This window comes from Curcuma longa, chromosome 11, assembly GCF_044706935.1.
Source record: "Curcuma longa cultivar G26 ecotype Majalengka, Jawa Barat chromosome 11, ITB_CL_G26_1.1, whole genome shotgun sequence".
NCBI lineage: Eukaryota > Viridiplantae > Streptophyta > Magnoliopsida > Zingiberales > Zingiberaceae > Curcuma > Curcuma longa.
In genome coordinates, this window is record NC_133871.1 from 650,387 (window position 1) to 660,339 (window position 9,953).

Here is a 9,953-nt window from a genome sequence, read left to right on the forward strand (position 1 = left end):
CCATCTTTGCCGTCTTGCTCCCTTGGCGGTTAGTCCAATCAGAAGCGCACCGGCTCTGATACCAATTGTAGGATCGTGTACGCGCTAGAGGGGGGGTGAATAGCGCGTCGTCGCTTTTTGAATTCATTCGTTCGATTTCTATCAGAATACTAAGCAGCGGAATTAGAAGCAAATAAAGAGGACACGCGGGATTTACTTGGTTCTTAACCCCCCAGGGTTAGTATGTCCAAGGTCTAATTCGGGAGGCGCCCGTCCACTAATGGTCTCCTTTCCGAACGTCGTTCGGAGGCGGAGCAACCCGTCTTACAGTCCGTATAAACAAACAATAATAGAAATAAATAAGGACTAGTAAGAAATTAAACCAAAATACTTGACGCCGTTCTGAAAATCCTGAGCACCGCGCACTCCTCCTGGATCTTCCCCGGTCGCAAGATTCTAGCCCCGTTCATGTTCAGAAACACCACAAGTTGAGCAGGGAGGTTAATGACTTGAATGAAGATGGTTCTACACGTTCACCTCCTTTTATACTGCTCTTGAGTCGACTCAGATGCCAATCTGGGTCGACTCCAGCTTGTGTGGCAGATAAAACTTCATCCTGCTCATTTATCCACTTTCCAGTCGACTGAAGTTTACAGGTTCAGTCGACTAGCCATTTCAGTCGACTAGATTTCAATTCCAGTCGGCTGGATCCTCTGGACTGGTTGGTTTGGCTTTGCTTTGTTTGCTTCATTTATGTTTTCTCCATCTTGCTTCCATCTCCTAGTTCCTACAAGACAAACATGCAAATATACAAACAATCCTAAACCTTACCTAGTGGGTATAACTTCAAATTTCTATCGAAATCCTGGGTTAGTCTGACGCCTCCTGTTCCACTCCGGGAACGCGCCCTTACCCACTCCACTCAGGAGAATTTATGCCAACCAAGTCCTCCAGACTTGTTGGACTTTTGCTCGGCTCTGTCCTCAGCCCTTAGGATTTGTGCTGCGGTTCGGTTCTCTCTAACCAACCCAGACTTCTGCTGCGACTCGATCACCCAGACACCCAGACTTCTAATGCGACTTGGTTACCCAGACCAGCCCAGACTTCTGCTGCAACTCGGTCACCTAGACTAGCCCAGACTTCACCTAGTGCTTCGACTCTGCTAAGACTTCCGCCTGATCCTCCAAACCAGGACTTTCCTTTGTCTAGCCTACAACTAGGACTTTTCCTTGCCCAGCTTCACTCACCAAGACTTCCCTTGCCCAATCTTCCAGATTAGGACTTCCACTACCTAGTCTAACCGACTAGGTCTTCTCGCTAGTCGTCTGACTAGACTTCACTCACTTCCACACATCCAAACATCAGATCCTGTTTGGGTCAACCCTTGGGCAAACTGACCAGACTTATGTGTATTGTCAAACATCGAAACTCTAGGCAAGATCTTAGTGCATCTTGCACCAACAAGTTTAAGATCCAATCAAACAAAGAAAATATGTATTCAAATAGTGAATTGTTATTTATCCAATAAATAGTATAATCATAAGGTGATTGCCTTATGACACCTTTCAAATATAATAGATTGGGTATAATTCAAAGTGCCTGAAGATGTTTGAATAGTCCACAGAGGATTCACCGCTCTTTGTAAAAAGAGACGTATACCCTACGACCGCTTGTTAGGATAGTTACTAAAAGTCTTTGGCTAAAGCATTACATATCAAGAGTATGATACTCTTGGACACATGTACAAGTAACTTGAATCCACTAGACAAGAAAGCAAGCTTGGGCTAGGTGTGACGTAGTCAGCCTAGTGGGGACTGACACATATAGATAATGTCCTGAACCAAGCGGATATAAGATGATGAAAGGAATGAAGTACGTTTCATTATAGCTGAAAGGTTTAGAAATTATTCTAGAATCAAACATTAGTTTTCTTATCAATTGGAGATCATGATGTACTACTAAGTGTCAATCATGATCATTCCGCAATTAATGGTTAGTTACGGACGTCTAACATAATCGGTAACCTATTGGATTATCACACTACATATTCTCTGAAGGACTTAAAATGAGTTTGAGAATTAGATTCTTAGATCGAGAAAAATAAAGTCTTATTGGACTGCATAAAGGTAAAATAATGGACTTCATCTTATGAAGATGAAATAAATAAAATTGGTTTAGTTCAAATCAGAGGTGGTTTGATTATTAAACCAAATGATTCAGTTTTGAACCAAATTGAACTAACTTAGTTTGGTTCATAATAGAAGAGATTTTGGTAGATCAAAAGTAATGATGAGTTTTGTCTTGTAAAGACGAAATGAATAAAACTAGTTTGGGTCAAATCGAAGATCGATTGGTTATTGAATCAAGCGATTTAGTTTTGAATAAATTAAACCCGGTTTGCTACAGTATTGGTTCAATCAGGTTCACTACAGTAACAAGAAAACTCAAATAAACTTGGTTTGGCTTCTCTTCTTCCCCACCCGATCGCACGCAGTTCTTATTCTCCGCCTGATCGCACATGTAACTCTTCTCCTCCACCCAATCACGCGTAGTTCTTCTTCTTCGCTCAATCGCGCACGTAGCTCTTCTCCTCCGCCCGATGGCATAAATCGCGTGAGATGCGATTTAAGCTCAGGTGGCCAACCACGAAAGGGATAGCAAAACCCTAGCTTGCCAGATGGATCTCTCTCGCACCCCTATTCTTCTTCGTCTGCGAGAGCAGTCGGAGCTGTCGTCGTGTTTACCTGGCCACGTGGGAGAAGAAGGAGGAAACCCAAGCTCGGCCGCGTGGAGAAGAGCAATGCCCTAGCTTCCGCCGCTGTCCTCTGTTCCTATCACCTGTGTGGGAGAAGAGGAATGCCAGAGTCGCCACCACCGCCGTCTTCTACCCCTGCCGCCCGCAAGAGAGAAGAGTAGCGTCGGATCCTTAATCGGAGATGTGGATGTCAGTGGTTGGTGTCCACTCTTCCACCGATTGGAGCTACCGTGGCATTTTGTTTTTCCCAACAACCATCAATTTTCCTTTTAGCTTCTCCCCGGAAAAGATGAGTGCCACCCCTTTGCCGGAGCTTGCTTCCATGGTCAGCGGCTTATGAAGCTGCCGGACCTCAGTGTCTAGCTGCCACAGCCCTTGTGAAGGGATGTCCTGGCCACTAGTGAAGGGTTGCTATCAGAGTTGTTGTCAGTGTTTGCCATCAGGTTATTGTAGGGATATGTGTTGATTGTTGTCATTGACCACCGGAGTTTTTTCTGTTGTCGAAAATTGATTCTAGCCACTAGAGAAAGTCGTGTGTCATTGTCAAGGTTAGCAACTGGAAGCTTGTGAAGCTTCCGAAGAATTATTCCATTGTCATCGAAAAGGATTTTCAATCATTTGCGTCAAAGGTTGATCATCGAAAACTACACTGGGAATACGATTGTCACTGATAATTAGAAAGCTCCGAAAAATGGTCTCGATAAACATTATTGCGTGTTTTATGGAATTAAGTTTTTCTCTTGTATCGACCATTGTCAATTGTCGACTAGTACCGAAGATGGTGATACAACTCGTAACTTTAAAAGTTGTCCAGACAAGGGTTTGGTGTGGATCACTAGTAGAGCGAAACTTTGACAAGGGTCACTCGATTGATGTCAATCCTACTCATCGTCATCTATCTGTAGGGATCTATATGTGTGAAAAACTGATTAAACCGCATATAACGCAGCGAAAACAGGATCCCTCCAGAAGATCCATGCGAAAAACAAACTCGTTTGACGATTCTACCTACTAGAATCGAGGTTACCTTCGATGCGTGCCCTTCGCAATCCCGACAGCAACTCTTTGCCTTCAAGGTCGCCGGATCTCAGCACGATCAGAGTGTTCGCGCCTCCACGGTATCCACACGAACACTGAGATGGAGAAGAACCAAACTGTGGTGCTAGCCACAAGAGGAGGTTCGGCCAAGAAGAAGAAGAGAAGAAGAGGAAGAGCAAGAGTGTCCAACAACCCCTTCATCAAGAGCCTCTCACCCTCTTTTATAGCCCACCATGAGATATAATGGATGAAGGGGAAAATTAATATAATATTAATTCTGAAATTAATATTTTATTAATTCCAATGCATCTCATGCAAAAGATCTTTCTCCTCTTTTAATGAAAGATCATGCATCTCATGCATGACAATCTTTCTCTTCTTTTAAGGAAGATAATGCAGCTTTTTAATTATCATGCATCTCATGCATGATAACTTTTTAGTCAAATTCGAATTTGGCTTGTGTGACTTGAGTCCAACTCGAGTCTCACACAATCTGAGCTGACTTGAGTCCAACTCGAGTCCAACTCGAGTCCAGCTCAATCCGAATTGACACTTAGGGCTAATTTTAACACTATCAAGTACGCGTAGAATAATTATTATTCTAAAAAATTTTAAATTCCAATCATGTCTTGTATCTATTGTATCCTGTATTTTCATGTGTATGTTGTAATAATCAGATTTAATTATTAGTTTATTTCTGCTGCACATGTTTGTAAAACGTGTAAACACGCACAATGCACCGGGACGATCCTAATACAGACTTGGTCCAACATTGTCTAGTTGCATTTGTCTACTCTTAGTTTTACTTCTTGATCTAAGTTCCTATAAAACAACATGCAAAATATAAGCAAAAATACAAGCCTAATCCTGTAGGTCAACTATCTGACCTACTAGACTTACTACCTAGGGTTCACTCTTCTAGAATTTTTCTTTGCTAAGTATCAGGTTTCCTCGACCTGCCTAGACTTTTCTTTGCCCAACATGGAGTCTTCTCGATTTTCTTGGTCTTTTCCTTTGCCAAACATCGAGGTTCCTTGATCTGCTTGGACTTTTCTTTTATCAAACATCGAGCCTTAATCATACACAAATATATTGTCAAATATTGAAATCCTAAAGGTTGATTGTACTAACAATTCATTCCCTCTCTTGCCGATTGTATGGTCCAATCAATTAATCCTACATCCATTCTTCAGCAAAAGGTGGAATTCGCCATCCTAGCGGTCCCACAACCATCTATGAGGAGGTAAATCGAGAAGCTGCAGTTGGCCACGACGGAGAAGGGCATTGCTTCGGCTTTGCTAAGATTCGATCCTTGCCCACTTCAATAAATCTGTTCTATTATAACCAACTCAACTATGTCCCGAAAGTATTAATTCTACATCCTCGAACCATGTTAGATGATCTTGTTATGTTAGATGATCTTGTTAGCATTATGATGATTCATTTATTATTTTCATTTTATATTATCCTTTTGATTGATCACACACGTCACTTGCAATTTATCCAGTGTTTGAGTTTGTGTTGTATAGAAAAGTCAATTTAAAAAGGTTGTTATCTATTCACCCCCTTCCCTTTCCCTTTGTAGGTACCATCACATTCAAACACCTCTGGAACACTAGACTCCTAGACAAACAAACTCGTTAATAGAAGAATTGAATGTAAGGCGAGCTAGGATCTTGATGCATATGCCAAATTGAGAAAAGGATGGTTTTTGCCCCTTTCTATTGACATAGACCCATGGGAAGCCAAAAAATTGGTTCAAGGATATGGGACCTTTTTGCCACCTCGACAATAGAGAGCAAGATATGGTGAATTTCATGAATTTTACTTCAAAGGCCAAGCCATTAGTTGGTGGGAAATCAAGATGTTAGCATTTAGAGGTAGTCGTGTTTCTTGTACTAAATTCACAGATGCTTTCACGCGGAAGAATCATATAGAAACCTTTCATGAGTCCAAACATCAAGAGTTACCAAGAATAAGGACAAGGACTAGAGTGTAGCGAACTAACGTGCAAGGAATTTGAGAAGATTATGGAGTTTTGGTCAGTAAAGATCATAGGGAAGACAATGTCTTTTAGATGTTACTCTTTATTGTATTCTTGATAATGAAATAATATTTTTAATATTTATTTTTATCTCCAATTAGCAACTTAGTTATCTCTTGTTTGCTATATTAAATTTATCGGCTTTGAAAAACATCAACAAGGACATCTTGAAATTACAATGCCGCATCAACTTGTCGTTCTTCTAATGGAGTATAGCTAGGCTAGGATGTCCTATAAAAGTAAAATAAAATAAGATAAACGACAACAGAAAACGAGATCATTCTTGTTTATGCAATCCTGGAATCCCAACTCAATTAATTTGGCTAATCTGCACACTATAAGAACATGTCTTTTATTGCGTCCCTCTTGCTGTCATATTGCGAGGAGTTTTCAATCTCATTCACGGGACCATACTATTTCTCATTTAAGATATGCTATATTTTGATCTCTTGTTGCCATAATCAGAATCTCAAATTGGATTAATTTAATCAACTCTCTTATCAATTGTAATTTTTCGATTTATCTCTTCACAGATAGTCATGAAACCGACCGTATAGGACTGATCGTATGACGGATTTCATTTTTTACTGAAGAAAAGATAATTATTAAGGACAATATCTTTGTTTACACAAAGATACCAGTAAAATTTTTCCTTCAACATTATGGAACAGCTATTTTAACGTGGAAAGGACGAGAAAAAACAGTTGAACTTGCATTAACCATCTTCACCTTTAGTTCACAAAGGCTTCACCAATACCGAGATTTATCTCATTCCTCTTACCTGTTACCTTGTTTCCATTACAGTGAATGACACTCATCTTCTTGGTTCGCTCACAAAATTAATTACTTATTTATTCTGTTCATAAGTAATTCAAACTTAAAACTTTGGAGAACATTTTGGAAGTCCTGCAATAAATTTGACCAAACTGTGACAAATTTCATTGATTATGATCACTGTTCTTTATTCTTAAGATCACAGGAATTAAAGCGGCAGATTCCACAAGTTGAGTAAAGCGGGCCATAAAAGATAAAAAGGAAAGCTGCTTAAAAGCAGTAACTTTAACAAAAGGAAGGAAAGACCAAGGCAAGAGAGTTCTGAGAAATTTACACGCAAGAGAACAAAGGCCACTTAAGAATCTGGAAAGATGAAGAAAAGTAGAGTTCCAATCGTCTACTGAAACTTTGTAGAGTTTGCAAGTGCTCCACCAATTTGGCTTCGTCATACTTCTGATCCTCTATCTCTTTGATTTGTTGGCTGAAACAATGGGCATATAGTGGAAAGATAATGCTGTGAAGCAAGTGGTCCATTATATCTTTGGAATCTGAAAGTAATGAGTGAAACAGACTTTCCATCCAACAAAAAGACTTGCAAAACCTAATTTAAACAGAAATCTTTCAATGTATCATTTAGACTTCTGCAAACAAGTATCAGCAAGTGATTGGCTGTCTGTCGTCATTGCCTCATCTTCTAGTGCAAGTGAGTCCCACAAGTTGTCATTACCAAATAAATCCATTTGTCCTCCTTTTACCTTCACACTTTCCTCGTTTTCATTTTATAATTCTTTTACCAAGCTGTTTTCATCATACTTAATGTACCTGAATTTAAAACAACGCCATGATATAAAAGCTGGTTTAATCATTCCACTCCCAACAAATCTGGCTTTCGCCACATTTTATAATATTAGACTCTGGTTAATTGAGTTCTTTGTTAGATTCAAAATATTAAGTTGTTGGACCATGCAAGAATTGGCAGCTTATGTCAGACAGGACAAGTGCTTCAAGCCAAGAGCTTGCAATCACATGCTGCCTTTTTAAATCAAGTGCTATGGTCACAAGAATGCACAGTCACAGTGAAGCTTTTGGATGCCTTCCTAATCATCTTACTCCATAGGAAAAACAGGCACAGTAGCATTGCATATTTCAGCTGATTTAAAATACAAGTACAGAATAAGTCGCAAATACTACAAATCTAACCCAAAAGACCATGACAAATCAATATGCTAATCTTTCTTTCTTTCTTTTTTTTTTGTTTGGAGTCTTGTTTATATTTTACATAAAGTTTTTAAAACGAACTACTTGGATGAATATGACTGTACTTGGATGTTAGGAAAACTCAGGGCATCTAGAATTCTAATGCGTTCCATAAATCATAATTCAAAGATATTCCGTCACTACAAAATTGAAAAATAATAAAAGATCATCTTCTTTCAACAGTCAGAAATAGAAAGTAAGGAAGAAATAGATGAGATGAAACACTAGCTTCAGAATGATTTAACGAAATTAAAGGAGAGGGAAAGAGAAATGTAATTTCTAAAATGGAATTAGCAATCATAAAAGAAGAGTAACATTAATGACATTAGAGTCGTCTCACATTCATTTTTCTGCAGCATTTCTGCTAATCCATGCCAAGTCACCGATAGGAGAAGTATTTCCTGAAGACACTGGGAATTTTCCATTCTTCTTTGACCACTGCCAGATCTTGGACACAGAGAAACTCTCACCTTTGCTCCCAATGCCTAATCTCTTTCCCTCCATTGCATCAGTGCTGGTAGAATGCTGTTGGTTCGCTCCTCTTCCCCTGGCCACCCTCAGATCACCATTCTTGATTCTAATACTATCGAGTGTTACATGGAGATCGGAATCAGCAACCACATACTGATAGTAGCCCATTGAGAAGCATCTCCTTGCATCTAAATTGTTACTACTTGTCTCTCCTTCCTCCATTCTCACAGCACCAGAAGGAGCCCCACTGTCCTCATCCCTTGCAGCTCCATTTGCATTGGCGCACGAGTTCTTGAACTTGCCAAGCCTAACTGAGAACACCCTCTTTTCCAAGACCGTGTCATGGCCTTCTACCCCTAGATCCCTCGAGAACCCGCCCTCTTCCCTTAGATCCTCAAAATCGAGCAAAGGATACTCAGTCGAAAAGCTGGGGACAAAGAGCGCCCCCCGGCACAGCGGGCAGGTGGAGTTGGAAAGAAGCCATGTATCAATGCAGTTGATGTGGAAAGCATGGCCACAGTTGGGCAAAAGCCTGAGCTTGTCTTCTTCGACAAACTCGCAAAGGCAAACAGCACAATCGAACGGTTCCTTGGAACCGACTATCTCCTTGGAACCGACGATCTCCTTGTAGAGGAAGACGGGCAGCGCGTCGATGAGAACCTGGTCGAGGCCCGAGTCATGGAGGTGGAACAGCTGCTGGAGTTGACGCTGGATGGCGTCAGGCCCTTGGAATTCGTCAGAACTCCGCCGAGCAAGGTCAGGGGAGCTGGAAAATGGGTGCTTTTTGATGAGAAATCGAACCAGGAGGTGGAGGAGGCCGGAGATGAAGAAGACCACTGCAAGAATGACTATGATGAAGAGGACTGCAGGGCTAATCCTACTGCCTGGCGGAGCTGGAGTTGGGGTGGGCGAGGTTTGTGATTGTGAGATTGGGATTGAATCCTTTAGAAAAGATGCTAAATGGGAAGATTGGTGGCGGGGTGGAGAGAGGAGCCAAGGAGCTCTAAGGGATTTGCAGAGTGAATCAACCATCTCCTTCTTTGATTTCGATCCGACCACAAAGCATTTCAAGGACAAGGATGCTTAGAAATTCAGCTCTTTCTTGCATGCGACATTTCTGCAGCCATGGGGAAGAGACTTTCCTATAATGAGAAAACAAAATTAAACAAAGTTTTCTACATTCAAAATCTTATAAAAAGTGTTGCAGTTAGCTAAAGAAGAATTACATGCTAAAATCATAACATGAAAGCTAAATACGAGCAAGACTGCCATTTGCACCTCTAGATTGATGCAAAATGTGACAACGTTCACGTCAAACTCTCATCATCGTCGATTCCACAGTTAGAGGAAAGGAGATAAATCAGATACCCCTAAAAAAGAGCATTTACCTACTAGAGAGAGAGAGAAAATCTTTGTTACTTCAAGGGAACCTGAAGAAGGAAAAAAAAAAAAATCTTTGCCATTAGAGAGCTGATCTCTGGCCTCTACTTCGGAATCAGGAGATTAAATTACTGCTGCACTTGAGTTTTTAGAAAAGAACAAGTTGGCGTTCCCAAACCCCCAAATTGTTCTGTGGAACTGCAAAATATTGGTTTCTGCAGGGTTGGATGCACAGCTTTTGAAGCAGTAGACTTA

General features: G+C 40.7%; 1 protein-coding gene across 2 annotated transcripts; it reads right to left on the reverse strand.

Moving 5' to 3' along the window:
* Positions 1–8,147: 8,147 nt before the first annotated feature.
* Positions 8,148–9,680, reverse strand: LOC141840074 (RING-H2 finger protein ATL46-like). Of its 2 annotated transcripts, none has more exons than XM_074727965.1 (2): positions 9,597–9,680; positions 8,148–9,460 (listed from the first exon to the last, which is right to left on the reverse strand). In XM_074727965.1, the coding sequence occupies exon 2, from the start codon at positions 9,348–9,350 to the stop codon at positions 8,190–8,192; it is 1,161 nt and encodes a 386-aa protein (XP_074584066.1). In that variant the 5' UTR covers positions 9,351–9,460; positions 9,597–9,680; the 3' UTR covers positions 8,148–8,189. The 2 variants fall into 2 exon arrangements, with proteins under 2 accessions (XP_074584066.1, XP_074584067.1); XM_074727966.1 differs by lacking the exon at positions 9,597–9,680 and adding an exon at positions 9,545–9,554.
* Positions 9,681–9,953: the final 273 nt, after the last annotated feature.

Excerpts from the sequence above, each read along its gene's own strand:
- LOC141840074 (XM_074727965.1), bottom strand. The coding sequence starts at position 9,350 with ATGGTTGATTCACTCTGCAAATCCCTTAGAGCTCCTTGGCTCCTCTCT.